Source organism: Balaenoptera acutorostrata, chromosome 1, assembly GCF_949987535.1.
Source record: "Balaenoptera acutorostrata chromosome 1, mBalAcu1.1, whole genome shotgun sequence".
Classification (NCBI taxonomy): domain Eukaryota; kingdom Metazoa; phylum Chordata; class Mammalia; order Artiodactyla; family Balaenopteridae; genus Balaenoptera; species Balaenoptera acutorostrata.
Genome location: NC_080064.1, coordinates 139,846,029 through 139,867,407, shown reverse-complemented (window position 1 = coordinate 139,867,407; position 21,379 = coordinate 139,846,029). Strand labels below are relative to the sequence as shown.

Here is a 21,379-nt window from a genome sequence, read left to right as displayed (position 1 = left end):
TACTCCAAATCTGTGGGGAAAGAAAATGTGTGTGTAAGCATACACACAAACATACACACATGATTACAATGAAATCACTAGAGTGTTAACAGGAGTTATCCTTATATCTTAATAAGTAATTTAATTTCCTTCTTTTTATGTTTCTGAATTAAAAATTCTAGCATTAATATTATAAATAGAAAAAGTTTAAGGATACCTATTTTTCTCAATTATTTTACCAACTAAAGAGGATCTTTTATTTATCTTAGAAAAAAAAGTATTTACCTCCCTGTGGGTAATGTGAGAATTACTAGGTATGCATTAAAGTCTGACTCTGTATGAGGCAGGCAACTTGTTCGGCAACCATTTGAAAAGTAAGAAAGTAAGGATCTTCGGATAAAGCATGGCAGGGATGGACAAGCACAGAGGCAGTGTGGTTTTACTCTTCTGAAAAATACTACAAGTGCCTAGAGCATTAGAGTTCCCCCTGTGTGACGAAGGTATCACTTGACTGCCTCTCACAGCTCCAAATTCACTCTTCATATATGCCCTGCTATAATGGACAGAGATCCTTTAAGCATCTCTCCTCTTAGGCTTTCTCGGTAGAGGACACTGGAAGGAGACTGCAGAAGGAAGAGGTTCTCCAGATGCTTCTGGCTGCTGTACAGTGAGTGGGTCAGTAGTGTGCGGGAAAGGTCATCAAATGAAACTCTGCCTTGGCCACATTCCCAGAACAGGCAGGCCCTCCATGATGTTGCAGCCTTGGCCTGGCTTGGTGATAACTTTCCTAAGGCCCTCTTGACATGGAAACCAGAGCCCCCAAAGCCACCCACCCATGCTGGTGCCCCAATTCCCTGAGCAGGCCCACAAATAAGCCTTGCCTGTAGCCTGGAGGGTTTCTACTGAGTTGTTGCTCTCTCGGTATGCCATGCTACCACCTGCTGATTGCCTGTACCCTGCCTGCATTCTGGAGGGCTGCTTCCTGCACTCCCAGCACCTGCAAACTAACACACTTCTCTGCTATTCAGTGGGCTGAACTACACCTTCTCCACTGAGGTCCAAACCCCAGCCTTGGGGAGGGGGATCCCCTTCCAAGTTTGTTCTTCCTTGGGTACTCTCCCTCAGCTCTAGTTGTCTTTTATAGTCACTCTTGTATCAAAGAGTTTAATAATGCTTATACTAAACTGTCCTGTCTAACCCACCATGTCTTTTCTATCTCCTGACTGGACCAGACTGATAGCACTATTAATACAAAATCATCTTCCTTCACAGATACAGGTTCTGACTGGATGTATCACTGCTTCCCAATATTAATGAAGATAATTAAGGGTTGCCTAGGTAAACACTTTCTGCAGAATACTGTTGTTATTAAAAAGAGAAAGAAAAGAAAAGTAAAACAGACCAGTTGCCAGAAGAGGCAGTCTTACATGATCAGTGTGTTTCTGGGAGCTGAGCAGTAGGAAGTGGTACTCCTGGACCTGCACTTCTGTGTAGCCAAGCAAGGTGGATCCCAGCTGATTGTTAGTGCTCATGCTTTAAAATCATACTGGCAATGAAGATCTGAAAAGGAGCTCCTTAGAGCCCAGTCTTTATCTCATTTTCTTGATTTACTTTTTAATTTCTTTGTTATCTAATATAGACTTTTAAAAAATCAATTACTAAATACCTATGGAGAAAGCTACTTTTGGTTTACACAATTTCAAACTGACATAAGCAAACCACAGGTGGGTTGTGCTGTTGAGTGAGAGGACTTGAAACCACAAGGTAAACATAGTACAGCAACTAGGGGCATGGGTTGCACTAGATTTTGGGTGGGGGGGGAGTGAGGACTATATTCTGATATTAAAACAAAATGGATATACATTATTGGATAAAGTGAAAATTTCTACTCATACAAAACTCAAAATGCATTCTGAGCTTTGGGCTACACTGCTGTGGAAACCTTTCCCTGATCCCCTACAGCTCAGGATCTCCAGGGGGTTCAGGGTTAGAAAAGCATGAAAAGCGCTGCCCAGGTATTAGGAAGTTTTAAAGCCAAGAAAACTGATGTACTGTTACCTGAGCCTGGAAAGGAAGGCAATGCAGGCAAATGTACTTGACTGCGTAACTTACATGCAACACTGATAGAGAGGGGCAAGAATGCTTCTCTCATCCAGCGAGGGGTTCCCAAAGCTGAAAATTAAATGAAAACTTAGTGAATTAGGTGGAAGCACCCGTCCCCTTCTTAGCATCAAAGCAAGAACAAATTCTATAAGAAACCCGAATGTGATCCTGGATAATTTCATGCTCCCACAGCTCAAATCACTTAAATTAAAGATAAACAGGGCATGACCAATTAGACACAGGATTCCTAACAGCTTGTACTGCAGCATCAAACAACAAATATACTCCTTTACAAGGATCCTTTCTCCTGCCAGGATATTGCAAGGTGTTGAAGCATAACCATCGTAACACGGTATTGGGTCCACAGACCAAGGGAGAACCTGAAGACCCCCAAACCTGAGAAGGTTTTAAGGGTATGCAGAGAAACAAAGGCTACTGATATCAGGTTCTCGCAAACAAGCAGAAGGTCATTACCTGTAAAAAGAAGTTATACTTGTTCTACTCTAATATTACCAATCAGAAAAAGACTTAGATTATCGTATTCCCTACAAGAAAGTATATGGTCAGATTCAAACTGGAAAAACTGCTCACAGAGGCTGAGAAAACAGTGATTCAAAGCAGATGTAAAAATGCTCTTAGTAATTCCGAGTTAGAAAAGGAGAACTGATTCTGGAAAAACTGTCAACCTTCCACTCTTTTCCTGGATGCTCACCTTAATAGCTGGAGGGTCTGGTAGCCCTCAGCACAGTGCAGGCCCTCAAATAATAAAAGGCAAAGGCAATTACTTCAACGTGTATTTCCACAGCACACGATCATTTTTACAAGTAACGATAAAGATATTCAGGAACTGAAAATATAGTATAAATGAAAATGAAATACATAGCACTGGCCACTACCTGCTTTGCTGGGAATGGGAGAGGCAATGTTTGCAGGCCTCTCACTCTCTGTAGCTGTCACCCCCTTTCATGGAGTATGAGGCACCTGGTGCTCAGTATGAGGTGATGGCCTCCTTAGCAAATGCTGTCCAAGCATTCTTCACCGAGTATCCATGTCTCAGCTTATTCTCAGCAACCAATGTTAATAGTGACTCATCTTCTTTATCCATTCAAAAGAAGATGTGGTACATATATACAATGGAATATTACTCAGCCATAAAAAGGAATGTGGATGGATCTAGAGACCGTCATACAGAGTGAAGTAAGTCAGGAAGAAAAAAACAAATATCGTATATTAACACATATATGTGGAACCTAGAAGAATGGTACAGAGGAACCGGTTTGCAGGGCAGAAATAGAGACACAGATGTAGAGAACAAACGTATGGACATCAAGGGGGGAAAGTGGCGGGGGTGGTGGTGATGGTGCGATGAACTGGGAGATTGGTACTGACATATATACACTGATGTGTATAAAATGGATAACTAATAAGAACATGCTGTATAAAAAATAAATAAAATAAAATTCAAAAATACAAAAAAACAACCAAAAAAAAAACCAAAAAAAAACCAATAGTGACTCAGAGCCTGGACAATTCCAGCTCCAAGGAAGTATTCTATTTAGCAAACATTTACTATGTGTAACTAAAAGTGTGGCACTTAACTGGGTACCATGGAGAATGCAGAGTGCAAACTGAAAATACAATGTGCTCTTCAAATAGCTCAGACCTAAATGAGGACATACCATTTATTCAAAATTAATAAAATTGTCTTATTCAAGATAAAAGTAACTTGTCTTTATATACAATCACTAAGCAACTAACTGCTCTCCTACTCATAATAGAAAAAATCTGGGCCTAGACTGCCATAAAAATAGCAAAAACATCCTATCAAATAAACTAATTTTTTAAACTGTATGAACCTTTGGATAGAATAATTTAACAACAACTAAATTTCATGTTCCGTTAACTATGTATTTCTCAAGATTCTAAACATCCTAGTCAAGAAAGAATGAGGTAAGTAGCAATAAATAGAAGACCTGATTTCCAGTTGTCTGTGAAGAGAATCATACTCTTTGACTCTTTGAAAAAAGTGAGTTTTCCACTTTTTTAAAGTCCTCAGATCCCTGAAGGTGAAAGGAGTACAAACTCTGAACAAGTTGGAAGGATGGGTGCCAATGGCAAAGACTCCGAGTGGAAACAAGAAGGATGCCTTCTGTTGAGCCTGCTCTGGAGGTTTTCCAGGGTACCCTAGAAAGCATTCTTCTTGTCTACACAGGACCCCTAACTGACAAGAAGAGTCCTGCTGGTCCTACCTTTTGGCATTATCGAGAAGGATGAGCATACTAGCGCCTTCATCGTCTTGAAAACTCTCGTAGTGATGGCGGTCAGCATTGCCAATCAGGTAATCAAAGACAGCTGTATCAATGATGTCCAAGAGGCGAGGGCCGGAGTCATAAGGGGATGTTTTCTTCACAGCGTCACAGTAGCTCTCATCATACTCCCACCTGGAGGGAAGCAGCAACACCAGGGTTGTTTACTGAGTGCCAGCACCACACACAACAATGTTTAAAACACAGAGAAGAGAGAGTCCCTGACTAGCAGGTTTCCCCCTGAACCCCCCATAGTCCTTTTTAGTCTTGGACAGAACCCTGGCTCCTACACAGGGTTGGCACCTGACCAGGCGCAGGAGAGAATGAAGTAGTGGCTTACAGGAGCATTTACCTGGCTAATTTGCCCTCTCGGTAAGTCCTGCCCCATGGGTGTCGGTGTTTCTGTAGAGGCCACACATCTGGAAGCCAAAGCGTGACAGACCCCTCCATCGTGTCTCCATCAGCACAGGCTGGCTCTGTTTCTCGGCAATAATAACATTTCCCATAGAAACAAGTATTATTTCCTAAAGGAGAGAATGGAACCAAATACACTTACAGAAAAAGGATGACTCCAAATTCTCCCCAAACAATGCAGAAGAGAGCAGCTCTGTGTGAAAACAAAGATCCTGAGCTTATTTTTAAATCTTTATTTATTTTCTGTATAGGAAATAAAAGCACATGGTGCAAAAAAATTCAAAAGGTACAAAAGGATATATACGAAAAAGTTAAGTCCCCCTTTCCCTCTCTGTCCCTTCTACCCAATCTCTCCCAGAAGTCAACTACTGTCACAAGTATCTTTCTGAACTCACTTTAAGTAATGTCCTCTTCTCCTTCAGCAGGACTGACATTTTGGCCAGAATCCCCAGGGGAGGGAGAGAGGGAATGTACAAGGCCAAGCCATGGACCAGGACTTTGGTTACATACGGAGTGGGGAGTGGGGTCTAGAGCAAATGAGTAAACAGACTGAGGATAATGGGAACCAGGTTTCTCATAGATGGAGAAGGGAGTTTAACATATAAAAAGAGAGAAGGCCAGAGTAAATCCTGCAGTGTTGAATTAGAATGGGAGATACTGGTTTGAATTGATGGTTTTAAAACACAGAGATATAAAAGAAAGTACAAATGTTTGTGTGTGTATATGTATGCATATATATACATACACATGTATATATATACATATTTTGCCCCTCTAGAAAACCTGGAAACAATAACACTCAGGTAGTAATGAACACACTCACATATCAGTTTCTAAATGTCATTTTAATACTGTATTAAAAGGAACCAGGGCTCCTTGGAGAAACAGATGACCCCTAGAGCAGGAGCAGGGAAAGTACAAGATGAGCCTGGGTCATACTGCTATGCCAGCTGTAAGGAGGCACTCAGAGAATGACGGGGACATTCCAAATGACACAAGAGACAGTTTGTAGGGGCTCCCACTGGCCAAATCTGGGATAGTTTGAGCATCAAATAATAACAGTAACAAATTGTAACTGAGTAAATTAAGAGTCTACGTGTTCATAGTGATATAAATAAATAAATAAGTAAACAAAAGTGGGGCAGGGCCGGGAGTTCTACTCATCAAAAGAATGGCAACCAGTAAGTCTAGAAGAAACGACAGAATTAGCAAATCACCATTTGGCAACTATCACAGTAGTAACTGATTCGGGTAAGAATTATCAATGAATTCTAAAACTGGTGGACAAAAGTTTGATGAGGATAGAATATTTATATAGTTTTGAGTTTCTCCCTACAAAGTACTCAGTAATTACTTATTAGTAAGTATAAAATACTGGAGAAACCTTGCAGACACTCACCATCTTAATCAAGTGATGAGTTAACATCACCAGCAATGGGACCAACATCACGTGCCTCCGGATATGATGCACTGAGAAGTGAACAATAGCACTTTGCTAGCATTTCCACCAAAGTTTTTAAATCATGAAGAAACATCAGACAAACGTAAACTAAGAAATATTCTAGAAAGTAACTGGCCTGCACTCTTCAAAAATGTCAAGGTCTTGAAAAACAAGACGAGTGAGGAATTGTTTCAGCCTGATGGAGGCTAAAAAGGCATGACAAGTGAATGCAACTGAATACAATATCCTAGATTGAATCCTGGATGTACATAGGCCATTACATGGACAAGTGGCAAAATCTGAATAGGATCTATGGATTAGACAGTGATATTGGATCAATGTTCACCTCTTGATTTTGATGGTTGAATGTTGTTGTGTAGCAGAGTGTTGTGGTAGTTGGGATATACTCACTGAAGTCTTAAGGGAGCATATAATGCTGTAATGGATATTCACGTCTGCAACCTGTTCTCAAATGATTCAGAAGTGTTAACAATTGAGGAATCTGGGGGATTCTGGATCATTTCTGCAACTTTCATGTATATCTAAAATTATTTCAAAATAAAAAGTTAAGGTAAGTAACGCTTTCTTTGCCCTCCACCTCTACGAAATAATAGCCATCAAATGAGCTAATTCCCTACACCCAGAAAACCTCACATACTCCTTTAATGATAGTTTATGTTCTCATGTATATGTGTCCTTGAAGAGACAAACAGCACTCAAACTTTTTAGTATTTCCAACCTCTGGCATAGTACACACTAAATAGAAACTAATCCACTATATACCCACCCACAAAGCTGATTCTATCACTCTCCATTACTTTACAAACTTTTCTAGGTAAAGAAGATTTGAACACTAATTGGAAGATATACCACATTTATTTTTTAATTATAAAAATATAAACTTGTAAGTTTAACTTGATCCATCAGAAATACCAACGGATCTTTTAGAGGGTAACTAGGTATGACAATTTTAAAGGTCGTAAGAAAAAATAAATAAGAACTGCTAGAAAATTGTTAAAATAACTGCAAAGAAAGGGGACTAGACCTACCAGATATCATAGTATAATGCCTCAATAATTAAAACATTATAGGAGATTTCCCTGGTGGTCCAGTAGGTAAGACTCCACACTCCCAATGCAGGGGCCGTGGGTTCAATCCCTGGTCGGGGAACCAGATCCCACATGCATGCTGCAACTAAGAGTCTGCATGCCGCAACTGAGAGTCCGCATGCCGCCAGAAAGATCCTGAGTGCCGCAAGGAAGACCCAGAGCAGCCAAAATAAATAAATAAAATAAATATTAAACAACAACAACAACATTATAGACCAGCTCATAAACAGATTTAATGTCCAATGGAGCAGAACAAAAAGTCCAGAAACTAAAGCTAAATAAAGAAACTAAATAAAGAAAATTTACTACAGGGAAAAACAAGAGACTCTTTAACAAATGCTATTGGGACAAATGATAGCCATCTGGGAAAAAAAAAACAACAACAGTGGAGCCATACTTCATTACATATACCAGAATAAATTCCAACAATATCAAAAACTTAAATGCAAAAAATAAAACTATAAAGGTACTAAAAGAAAAGAAAAAAAGCAGAATTACTCCATTATGTTGGAGTGAGCAAGGCTAACTATGATTCAAAATCAGAAAATCTATCAGAAAAGATGGACTGATTACATTAAAAACAAAAAGTTTCTGTAAGGCAAAAAAAAAACCCCCCAAAACAAAAAAAAAAAACCAAAAAACTATAAGCAAAGTCAAAAGAAATTAAAGAATTGGGGAAAATATTTATGTCTCATATCACAAAGGGCTATTATCCTTCTTATGTATGAGCTCCTGTAAATCGACAGGACCAATGACAAAGCTAAAAATGAGCAAAGGGGACTTCCCGGGTGGTGCGGTGGTTAAGAATCCACCTGCCAATGCAGGGGACATGGGTTCGAGACCTGGTCCGGGAAGATCCCACATCCCATGGAGCAACTAAGCCCATGCGCCACAACTACTCTAGAGCCGGTGCTCTAGAGCCCGTGCTCCACAACAAGAGAAGCTGCCACAATGAGAAGCCTGCGCACCCCAACAAAGAGTGGTCCCCATTCGCTGCAGCTAGAGAAAGCCCGCTCGTAGCAACAAAGACCCAACGCAGCCAAAAATAAATAAATAAATACATAAATTTATTTTAAAAAAATGAAAGGATATGCAAAGACAAAATACAAATGGCTCTTAAACAAATAAAAAGATGCTACATGTGAAACAAACAAAACCCAAAGTTTGATAATACGTTGTTGTTGAGGCTAGGGGGGAAGAGGCATTCTCATACATCACTGCTGAGAATGTAAACTGATTAAACATCTATGTAAAAATGTATGTGCTCTTTGACCCAGCACTTCCACTTCTGGATATATTTGATCATGTATGAAATAAAATATGTACAGGGTAATTTTGGGCAACAGTGGTTGTAAAAACAAAATACTGGAACTTTTATGTCCAACAAGGGCCTGGTTAAATGAATTATGGTAGATCCATGCAATGGAGCATGCTGTAGCTGGTTAAAATAAAAAAAAAAAAAAGAAACTCTTTACATGAGATAATAGAAAGATTTCCAAGATGTATTACATAAAAGAATAAGATGCAGTAGTATGTACAGTATGACATATGTTGTATAAAATAGTAGAGTTAAATAAAAATATATATTCATATTTCATACAAAAAGGACATAAAGAAATTACTAATAGAGATTACCACTAGGAGGAGGGAGAAGGAATGGTCGGATGAGAGGAAAGCTTTTCACTGTAGTCCTTTCGGTATTTTTTAAAAATTGTGAGTTGTGGGAATGTATTACTGATTCAAAAAACATAAAAAACAAAACAAAACAAAACATTGCTTGGTGTAGGAAACCTGTTGCCTATGTGACAAAATCCAAACTTCTGAGTTTGGTAAATAAGACCCTTTTATAACTGAATGGAGTCAGGTGTACTGGCTAAAAGTGCAATCTAAGGTCAGGTTTGTGGGATCAAAATATAGACTCTAAATGGTCATTAGACTGCAAGACATTGGGCATGTAATTTCACCTATCTAAGCTCCCTCTGTAAAACGGAGATAATATAACAGTTCTTCCGCCCTTGGGTTGTGAAGAGTGAAAGAGACAATCCCCAGTAATGCTCAGCACAGTGCCTGACACATTGTCAGAGACCAATCAATGCCAGCTATTTATTATGAATAATCTGGTTCCAATCTACCTTTCCGGACTTCAATATTCCGGTTTTATAGCCATGCACCTGAGGCTCTGAATCTTTCACTATTTCCTGGATGCGCCAAACTTTTAAAACTGGTTTTCTGATGACCTCGATCTCCATGCTCTCCTTGGATGAACCACCACATATGATAATAAGATCTATAGCTCCAGCCCACACTTCTTGCCTAAGCTACAGATTTTAGCTCCGAAATAACTAGTCAACATTTACTCCTGGATGTTCCTGTCAAGATGAGATTCTGCACCCAGTTTCACTGTGTGTGGGTTTTCCCCCACCACCAAGCAATTGTTGGACACCAGCTGGGTGTCCTAAAATTTAACTTAATTCTGACACTATCTACCCTGAGATAGCATCAGACTCCACAGGTTAAGGGCTCAGTCCCATAGGACTGCCCTCCACTTCAGATGCCAATTGCAAGTACAGGTTGTCACCTGTGCTTCTGACCAGCTGGCTATAAATTAGAGGTTCCTATGAGCCCCTGTTTGGGTTTGATTAATTTGCTAGGGTAAAGAACATACAACAGGGAGAGGACAGTCTCTTCAATAAATGGTGTTGGGAAAACTGGGCAGTCACATGCAAAAGAACGAAACTGGACAACTATTTTATAACATATACAAAAATTAACTCAAAATGGATTAAAGACTTGAACTTAAGACCTGACACCATAAAACTCCTAGAAGAAAACATATGCGGTGAGTTCCTTGACATTGGTCTTGGCAATTATTTTTTGGATTTAACACCAAAAGCAAAGGCAACAAAAGCAAAAATAAACAAGTGGGACTACATCAAACCAAAAAGCTTCTGCACAGCAAAGGAAACCATCAACAAAACAAGACAACCTACTGAATGGGAGAAAATATTTACAAATCATATATCTGATAAGCAGTTAGTATCCAAAATATATAAAGAACTCATACAACTCAATAGCAAAAAAATAATCCTATTAAAAAATGAGCAGAAGATCTGAATAGACATTTTTCCAAAGAAGACATACAAGTGGCCAACAGATACATGAAAAGGTGCTCAACATCACTAATCACAAGGGAAATGTAAATCAAACCACAATGAGACATCACCTCATACCTGTTAGAATGGCTATCATCAAAGAGACAAGAAATAACCAGTGTTGGTAAGGCTGTGGAGAAAAGGGAACCCTTGTGCATCACTGGTGGGAACGTAAATTGGTGCAGCCACTGTGGAAAACAGTATGGAGGTTCCTCAAAAAATTAAAAATAGAACTGCCATATGATCCAGCAATTCTACTTCTAGGTATTTATCTGAAGAAAACAAAAACACTAATTCAAAAAGATATCTGCACCCCCATATTCAATGCAGTACTATTTACAATATCCAAGGTATGGAAACAACCTAAGTACTCATCAATGTATGAATGGATAACGAAAAAAAAATGTGGTATATATACAATGGAATATTACTCAGCCATAAAAAAGAATAAAATCTTGCCATTTGCAACAACACTGATGGCCCTTGAGGCATTACACTAAGTGAAATAAGTCAGAGAAAGATAACTACTGTATGATCTCACTAACAGAATCTAAAACAAAACGAAACAAAACAAACCCAAGCTCACAGATACTGAGAACAGATGGGTGGTTGCCAGAGGCTGGGGGGTCGGGGGGTGGGAGAAATGGGTGAAGGGAGTCAAAAGGTACAAACGTCCAGTTATAAAATAAGTCATCAGGATGGTGACTATGGTAAATAATACTGTACTGCATATTTGAAAGTTGCTAAGTGAACAGATCTCAAAAGTTCTCCTCACGAGAAAAAAAAAAATTCTGTACCTATATATGGTGATGTTTGTTAACTAGACTTATTGTGGTGATCATTTCACAATATGTACAAACACTGAATCATTATGCTGTACATCTGAAACTAACATAATGTTGTACAATTATACCTCAATAAAAAAAAAATTTGCTAGGGCGGCTCACAGGTCTTGGGAAACCAGTTTACTCCCTAGATTACTGGTTTATTACAAAGGACATCAACCAAGAGCCGATGAAGAGATACATAGGTCGAGGTCCTGAACAAAGAAGCTTCTGTCTTTGCAGAGTTTGGGGCCTGGCATGGTGGCACGTGGAAACTTTTGGTTCACCAACCAGTAAAGTTCCCCAAACCCCGTACTATCGGAATTTTTATAGAGGCTTCCTTACGTAGGCAAGATCAATTAGTAACTCCAGCCATGATCAGTTATTTCCAGCTCCTCTCCCCTCTCTGGAGAAGGGGCAAGGGTACGGGGCTGAAAATTCCAAGCTTCTAATTATGGCTTGGTCTTTCTGGTGAACAGCTTCCATCCAGGAGGCATCCAGGAAGCAACCCAGAATCACCTCAATAGAATAAGATATGCTCCTAGTGTTCCTATCACTTAGGAATTTACAAGGGTTTTAGGAGCTGTGTGTCAGGAACTGGGGACAGAAACCAATATATCTATTTATTATTTTACACAAGGAAACAAAATATCCAAAATTAAATTCATTATCTTCCTCTGCTCCATCTCCCTAAGTCTGCTCCTTTCTATATATTCCTAAGATAGCTAACAGCTTCATTATACACTTAGTCATCCAATCCAGAAATTTAGGAGTCATTTTTAACTTTTTCCTCTCTCTCAATTGTCTCACTCAGCCCAAATGTTCACCAAATTCCTTCCATTCCAATTCTTGAGTATCCCCTAGATGTCCAGGTTTTAGTTTGGACTCACTGCATGTGCATTTACTACAACAGCCCCCAAGGGCTCTCATCTCAGCTTGCCCTTCCCAATTCATCCTCCACAATGCTGCTACAATTAGTTTTCTAAAACTCAAATCTGATCTTTCCACATTCAAACTCTTTCCCATGGCCTCGCAGTGCCTAAGGAGAAAATCTTTACTTCAGCTCAACTACACAGTCTCCTGAGCTTGCCATGCTCTTCTCTCACTTCTTGTCGCTGTTGTCTCTGTTCTGTCCTCCACCTAGAACAGGGTTAACTCAGGGAGCCTGTGAACTGGATGGAAACAAAATTACATTTTTATTTTCACTAACTTCTACCTGAAACTTAGCATTTCCTTCAGTTATGATGGTAGGCAGCAAACCATAGTATTAGCGTTACCTGTGACTTTCTCAACAGAAGAAATCAATAAATTTTTCATATATTAGCATTGTTGCAGATACTGCAAAGTATCATTTATATTTATGGTCCGAAATTATGGTAGTTACTAGATCACTCTAAATCTTGTTATTTAATGTGTAAATAACGAAGCACATGTTACTCTATCACAAATTAGCTTTTTGTAATTTTAGGTTAAAAAATATATACTTCAATATTATTAGTTTTGTTTATAAGTCTATGTATTTTAATTTATGTATTTAAAAACATTATTTTGAGAAAGGATCCAGAAACTTCTCTAGACTGCCAAAGGAGTCACTTGCACAAAAAAAGGTTAAAGAGTCCTTTTCCAAACCTAGGGTGTTCTTTCCCACTGTATCTTCCTGCAGGATTGCTATTCTCCCTCTAAGACTTGGTTGAAACTATCACCCCAGCCCTAACTTCTAGACCCCCTCCTCTTCCCCTTCACATTCCCACAGGCCCTCTGTATATGTCTGGCTCCCCCATTAGATAAAGCTCCTTGAAGGCAGGAAGGTGTCATTCATTTTTGTATATTCAACACCTAGTTCAGAGCCTGCCACACAGAGTGAAACAAAATTTTGTTCAGTAAATAAATGAATGAATGTAGAAGAATATAAGCAGATCAAATATTTTAGTCTCAAAATCTGGGTTTGAATCCTGGCTAACAGTTAGTAGCTTTGTGACTTTGGGAAAGTCATTTAACTCTTTTAAACCTCTTTCTCAGGTCTGAAATGTGGATAAATCTCCCCTACTTATTGCACTCTTTTGTCAAGAGGATTAAATAAGGTAACTGTGTGAAAGTGCTTTGTCAAGTTGCAAGGGCTATACAAAATTTAGTTATCATTATACCAAGTTATCTAGTAATACATTTTAAAAATTGTGCTAAGGTCAGCCCATTATTTAAAACCTATCTCCAGCCAATCCCTCTACCTGCCTGCTATGGACTGAATGTTCATGACTCCCTAGAATTCACATGGTGAAGCCCCAATATGGTGGTATTTGGAGGTGGGATTTTGGGGAGGAGTCCTCATGATGGGATTAGTGCCTTTATAAGAAGAGACATGACAGAGATGATTCCTCTTTCGTCCTTTCTCTGCAATGTGAGGATACAGGAAGAAGACTGCTGCCTGTGAACCACAAAGAGGGCTTTCACCAGAACCCAACCATGGTGGCACCCTGATCTTGGACTTCCAGTATCCAGAACTGTGAGAAATAAATCCCCATTGTTTAAGCCACACAGTCCATGGTATCTTGTTATAGCAGCCAAACTAAGACACTGCCCTACGCTGTAGAGTGTATCCAGAAGCTTTTCTCTAAATGTACCAGTCCTTTGTACTTTCAGGTCTTTGTGCCCTCATTTCCATTATACTTCCTGTTATTTTGCCCAATGCCCTTCCTTCTTTGCTGCCTGGGTAGCGTCTACGGATTCCTCAATACTCAGCCCAAGTGTTAATAACCTCCTCTACAAACCTTTTTCTGGCCTCTCCCTTCCCCCGCACCTTGCACAATATATGAGAGTTAACCTTCTATGAGTCTCTAGATAGCGGGCCTATTCTTCTCATCCATCAGGAATGCATGTTTGCCTAAGCATAAAATTGGACAAGCAGAAGTGATCAGAAAATACATGAAACAAATCAGTGACACTGTATGCTTTTGGTTATTTGTAAGAACAGCAGAGCCCTAGCCTGATAAGTTTAAATTCTGAATAGTGAATCTTTCAAAAGTGCTTTAAATATTCAGTTTCACCTCATTATAAATGTAAATCCATTCGCTCTGGCAAAGCAAGTTGAAGTTCATCTTGCAATGTCTATTCCAACAGTCATATCAACGCAGAGTACTGTGTCATTGAAAATGGCACCCTGAAGAGGCTCAGACAAGAGACCACAGCACCTCTGAATTCCTCCCATTCTCACTATGTCTGCAAGGAGAACAGGAGTGAGAATTCTAGCCCAGACCCATTACCTCAGAGTGTGACAATGGAGAACAGAGGCCAGAGGGATGGCAGTCAGTTCCACACACAGAGTTACATAGGCTAACCTTTGCAGAGTAGGAGGAGGCAGTGGTGATCTTCCAGGCCCAAGGGCAACCCTACAAGGGAATTTCTGACCCTCTTATAAAATTGCCTTAAGGTTTGCTCAATTCTCAGGAGACAGGAAACAGTTCCCAAGAAAGTACAGGAGTATGAAAAAAAACCACCAAGGCAATGATACACAGACAATAACTGATTTAGACCAAATTTTGAGTTTGAGATTTAGTTTAAGATCAAGCAGAAGGAAATAAATTTATCCCCTAATTACACTATCGTAAATGATCTCACTTCCTACTTCACAGACACACAAAGCGTGCATTAGGGAAAACTTTCAATTTCCTGCCATCCACCTTTAGATCTATTTCCCCCAGTAATCTGAGAACAAGCTGCCTGATTTGCTTTTGTAGTCCCTTGAGTTCTTCAGTTCCTAAAAGTCATGAGCCAGCTTGCTCAATGATGCCCCATTTAATTTATTAACTATTCCCTTACCTAAACGTCCTCTATAACCTCCTTACCTATGGTTAGGAAGGTGCTCAAGAGCTGCTCCGTGGCAACAGGCTTGATCTCTGTCCGCAGATTAACAAATCTGCCAACCACCAAGGGGGCTCGGCGGAAACCCAGAATCCTGGTTTGGAAGGTTGAACAGAAGAGAAAAATCTTTGGGGATATATTTTAAACAGTAGTCTTTTTTTTTTTTTTTTTTTTTGGCTGCGTTGTGCAGCTTGCGGGATATTAGTTCCCCAACCAGGGATCGAACTGGGCCCCTGGCAGTGAGAGCGTGGAGTCCTAACCACTAAGCACAGGACTGCCGGGGAATTCCCTAAACAGTAGTCTTAAAAATCATGGTTAATCATGTTAGGTGTGTAAAGGTATTGCTGATTGCTGGTAAGTATTTTTTTTTTTTAAACATCTTTATTGAAGTATAATTGCCTTACAATGGTGTGTTAGCTTCTGCTTTATACCAAAGTGAATCAGTTATACATATACAATATGTTCCCATTTCTCTTCCCTCTTGCATCTCCCTCCCTCCCACCCTCCCCATCCCACCCCTCTAGGTGGTCACAAAGCACCCAGCTGATCTCCCTGTGCTATGCGGCTGCTTCCCACTAGCTATCTATTTTACATTTGGTAGTGTATATATGTCCATGACACTCTCTTACCCTGTCACATCTCACCCCACCCCCTCCCCATATCCTCAAGTCCATTCTCTAGTAGGTCTGTGTCTTTATTCCCGTCTTGCCACTAGGTTCTTCATGGCCTTTTTTTTTTTTTTTTCCCCTTAGATTCTGTATATATGTGTTAGCATACTGTATTTGTTTTTCTCTTTCTGACTTACTTCACTCTGTATGACAGACTCTAACTCCATCCACCTCATTACAAATACCTCCATTTCATTTCTTTTTATGGCTGAGTAATATTCCATTGTATATATGTGCCACATCTTCTTTATCCATTCATCTGTCGATGGACATTTAGGTTGCTTCCATGTCCTGGCTATTGTAAATAGAGCTGCAATGAACATTTTGGTACATGACTCTTTTTGACCTATGGTTTTCTCAGGGTATATGCCCAGTAGTGGGATTGCTGGGTCGTATGGTAGTTCTATTTGTAGTTTTTTAAGGAACCTCCATACTGTTCTCCATAGTGGCTGTATCAATTTACATTCCCACCAACAGTGCAAGAGGGTTCCCTTTCCTCCACACCCTCTCCAGCATTTATTGTTTCTAGATTTTTTGATGATGGCCATTCTGACCAGTGTGAGATGATATCTCATTGTACTTTTGATTTGCATTTCTCTAATGATTAATGATGTTGAGCATTCTTTCATGTGTCTGTAGGCCATCTGTATATCTTCTTTGGAGAAATGTCTATTTAGGTCTTCTGCCCATTTTTGGATTGGGTTGTTCGTTTTTTTGTTATTGAGCTGCATGAGCTGCTTGTAAATCTTGGAGATTAATCCTTTGTCAGTTGCTTCATTTGCAAATATTTTCTCCCATTCTGATGGTTGTCTTTTGGTCTTATTTATGGTTTCCTTTGCTGTGCAAAAGCTTTTAAGTTTCATTAGGTCCCATTTGTTTATTTGTGTTCTTATTTCCATTTCTCTGGGAGCTGGGTCAAAAAGAATCTTGCTGTGATGTATGTCATAGAGTGTTCTGCCTATGTTTTCCTCTAAGAGTTTGATAGTGTCTGCCCTTACACTTAGGTCTTTAATCCATTTTGAGTTTATTTTTGTGCATGGTGTCAGGGAGTGTTCTAATTTCATACTTTTACATGTACCTGTCCAATTTTCCCAGCACCACTTATTGAAGAGGCTGTCTTTTCTCCACTGTATATGCTTGCCTCCTTTATCAAAGATAAGGTGACCATATGTGCGTGGGTTTATCTCTGGGCTTTCTGTCCTGTTCCATTGATCTATATTTCTGTTTTTGTGCCAGTACCAAACTGTCTTGATTACTGAAGCTTTGTAATATAGTCTGAAGACAGGGAGCCTGATTCCCCCAGCTCCATTTTTCATTCTCAAGATTGCTTTGGCTATTCGGGGTCTTTTGTGTTTCCATACAAATTGTGAAATTTTTTGTTCTAGTTCTGTGAAAAATGCCAGTGGTAGTTTGATAGGGATTGCATTGAATCTGTAGATTGCTTTGGGCAGTAGAGTCATTTTCACAATGTTGATTCTTCCAATCCAGGAACATGGTATATCTCTCCATCTATTTGTATCATCTTTAATTTCTTTCATCAGTGTCTTATAATTTTCTGCATACAGGTCTTTTGTCTCCTTAGGTAGGTTTATTCCTAGATATTTTATTCTTTTTGTTGCAATGGTAAATGGGAGTGTTTTCTTAACTTCACTTTCAGATTTTTCGTCATTAGTGTATAGAAATGCAAGAGATTTCTGTGCATTAATTTTGTATCCTGCTACTTTACCAAATTCATTGATTAGCTCTAGGAGTTTTCTGGTAGCATCTTTAGGATTCTCTATGTATAGTATCATGTCATCTGCAAATAGTGACAGCTTTACTTCTTCTTTTCCGATTTGGATTCCTTTTATTTCTTTGTCTTCTCTGATTGCTGTGGCTAACACTTCCAAAACTATGTTGAATAATAGTGGTGAGAGTGGGCAACCTTGTCTTGTTCCTGATCTTAGTGGAAATGGTTTCAGTTTTTCACCATTGAGGACAATGTTGGCTGCGGGTTTGTCATATATGGCCTTTATTATGTTGAGGAAAGTTCCGTCTATGCCTACTTTCTGCAGGGCTTTTATCATAAATGGGTGTTGAATTTTGTCGAAAGCTTTCTCTGCATCTATTGAGATGATCATATGGTTTTTCTCCTTCAATTTGTTAATATGGTGTATCACATTGATTGATTTGCGTATGTTGAAGAATCCTTGCATTCCTGGGATAAACCCCACTTGATCATGGTGTATGATCCTTTTAATGTGCTGTTGGATTCTGTTTGCTAGTATTTTGTTGAGGATTTTTGCATCTATGTTCATCAGTGATATTGGTCTGTAGTTTTCTTTCTTTGTGACATCTTTGTCTGGTTTTGGTATCAGGGTGATGGTGGCCTCGTAGAATGAGTTGGGGAGTGTTCCTCCCTCTGCAATATTTTGGAAGAGTTTGAGAAGGATAGGTGTTAGCTCTTCTCTAAATGTTTGATAGAATTCGCCCGTGAAGCCATCTGGTCCTGGGCTTTTGTTTGTTGGAAGGTTTTTAATCACAGTTTCAATTTCAGTGCTTGTGATTGGTCTGTTCATATTTTCTATTTCTTCTTGGTTCAGTCTCGGCAGTTTATGCATTTCTAAGAATCTGTCCATTTCTTCCAGGTTGTCCATTTTATTGGCATAGAGTTGCTTGTAGTAATCTCTCATGATCTTTTGTATTTCTGCAGTGTCAGTGGTTACTTCTCCTTTTTCATTTCTAATTCTATTGATTTGAGTCTTCTCCCTTTTTCTCTTGATGAGTCTGGCTAATGGTTTATCAATTTTGTTTATCTTCTCAAAGAACCAGCTTTTAGTTTCATTGATTTTTGCTATTGTTTCCTTCATTTCTTTTTCATTTATTTCTGACCTAATCTTTATGATTTCTTTCCTTCTGCTGGCTTTGGGGTTTTTTTGTTCTTCTTTCTCTAATTGCTTTAGGTGCAAGGTTAGGTTGTTTATTCGAGATGTTTCCTGTTTCTCGAGGTAGGCTTGTATTGCTATAAACTTCCCTCTTAGCACTGCTTTTGCTGTGTCCCATAGGTTTTGGGTCGTCGTATCTCCATTGTCATTTGTTTCTAGGTATTTTTTGATTTCCCCTTTGATTTCTTCAGTGATCACTTCGTTATTAAGTAGTGTATTGTGTAGCCTCCATGTGTCTGTATTTTTTACAGATCTTTTCCTGTAATTGATATCTAGTCTCATAGCGTTGTGGTCGGAAAAGATACTTGATACGATTTCAATTTTCTTAAATTTGCTGGTAAGTATTTTTTAGCGTACATCTATTTATGAATTTAATATCAAGATGTAAATAATTTATGTAAGACAAATCTAGCAAAACGTGAGCAATTGTTAAACCTAGGGAGTGGGTATATGGGTTCACTATACTATTTTTTCTACGTCTGTTAGAAATTTTTCATAATAAAATTTTAAAATTTAACAAAGCATTAAAAAAAAATTGGGCTTAAACCCATACAGGGCTTCAAACCTTTACATAAAACACTGACAGAAAACTATACAGATTAATCTAAAAGGATAAACTCATAGGACAACTTAAATATAGATACATTTGAAGATACTTCTAATGGTCTAGAAGTCCAACCTTATCGTTGAGCACCATGATTTTTTTTAAAAAAGGAAATTTTCTGGCTAAAAAATACACACTTGCTGAAGAAAAGTTGGAGGGGCAGGATTTGGAACACACAGAAAATTTATGGAAGAAAATTAAAATCATCCATAATTCCACAACCGAGAAGTAACTACTACCATTTCGGCATAAGACCATTTTTTCCTTCACATGTATATATAAACACATACTCACTCTTTGTGTGTATATACACAATTGAGATTATGCTATATACACTTCTGTCTCCTGCTTTTCACTCACCATTGTATCATGAGCCTTTTCTCATGTTATTAAAAAAGCCTTTAAAAATGACTGTGCATATGGGGCATATGTATATGTATAACTGATTCATTTTGTTATAAAGCAGAAACTAACACACCATTGTAAAGCAATTATACTCCAATAAAGATGTTAAAAAAAAATGACTGTGCAATAAATAATCCATTGTTCAGGGCTGCTGACTGACTCTGTCCTAAACTCATTTTTAGAAAAGCCACAAAAGGAGATCAATAGATGTCAAAATAACATAAAAAATGAGAGAACTTCCTGAGGCCAGAGGAGGTGGTTAAATCCTAATGTAATGGAGAAATAGCAACCCAGAGCAGAAAAGTATAAGGTGGGAAAAAAAGTGGGGAAGTATTTTTTCTCCCCATTGACTGTTGTCAGACCTTCAAAGAACAGCAGCCACTTAGTGCTGGGAAGCCATGTCCAGTGGCACCTGAGCTTGGATGGGGCAGCTAACAAAAGGGGTAGGGGGACTGGCCAGAGAATATCTTTCAGACTTTGAGGGAGGGAAGGGCTTTAAAATACAAGACCCCCAAAGCACAGGTGATAAATTGAAACATTATAGGGACTTCCCTGGCAGTCCAGTGGTTAATACTTGGTGCTTCCACTGCAAGGGGCACAGGTTAGATGGCTGGTCAGGGAACTAGGATCCCGCATGCTGTGTGGCGAGGCCACAAAAATAAATAAATTAATAAATAGAAACATGATTATATTTAATTAACATCAAAAGTAATAATTTCTATACAAAGACCACTTCACTCTAAGTTAACAAACAGGTGTTGTGCTGTGAAAAGGAGGTACTAATCTCTGCCCATAATTGGGGGAATATAAAATAATAATGAGATACCACTCTACATACATTAGATTAACTAAAATTAGTATGTTGGATAATATAAAATATTGGTATGGATATGGGAAAAAGATCTTCATGAACTGCTGGTGTCCATCAACAGGGAAACAGGAAGGGGTTTAGGGATGAAGAAAATAAGGAAACAAATGAGGTCTTGGAAAGACTGATTCTAATGTGCAATTAAGTGATGAGTAGGATTTATCCAACTCTTTCCCACTAGGCCTTAGAAGAGGCAGTGAAAATTCATGGTATTGTGAACAAACATTTATTTAATTCTTCCCTTTCAATAGATGTTTAGATTGCTTCCATATTTTCACTACTGAAAATGCTACTAGCTAAGATCTTGGTATATGTATCTTTGAATTTCTGATTCTCTAGGGTACTTCCTAGAAGTATCTGGGATGTTTGCATAAAAAGGTAGTTACTCATTCAAAGGGTATGAACATTAAGGTTTTTGATACATAATGCCGGAGTTCTTAAAAGAATGACTGAACCAATTAACAATGACAGAAGCAGTATACGAATGTCAATGTATTCCTGCCAATAAAGTATTATCTTTTTTCTAATCTTTGCTATTTTCAGTAGGAGAAAATAGTATCCCATTGTTTCAATTGGATTTTTTTGTTTGTTTTGGCCGCGCTGCGTGGCTTGTGGGATCTTAGTTCCCTGACCAGGGACTGAACCCTGGCCCACAGCAGTGAAAGTGCGGAGTCCGAACCACTGGACCACAAGGGAATTCCCTGGATTTTTTTTTTATTACTGGTGA

General features: G+C 38.9%; 1 protein-coding gene across 3 annotated transcripts in view; it reads right to left on the bottom strand.

Annotated features, from left to right (window-relative positions):
- FAM20B (FAM20B glycosaminoglycan xylosylkinase) overlaps window positions 1-21,379 on the bottom strand; it is a 44,836-nt gene that overhangs the window by 4,446 nt on the left and 19,011 nt on the right. The window contains exons 4-7 of one of the 3 annotated variants that reach the window (XM_057551140.1): window positions 15,168-15,277; window positions 4,741-4,912; window positions 4,332-4,523; window positions 2,092-2,151 (exon numbers count right to left, since the gene is read on the bottom strand). In XM_057551140.1, coding sequence (XP_057407123.1) covers window positions 2,092-2,151; window positions 4,332-4,523; window positions 4,741-4,912; window positions 15,168-15,277 — 534 coding nt within the window. The remainder of the gene's footprint in view (window positions 1-2,091; window positions 2,152-4,331; window positions 4,524-4,740; window positions 4,913-15,167; window positions 15,278-21,379) is intronic. The other 2 variants (XM_057551141.1, XM_057551147.1) reach the window with 2 other exon arrangements.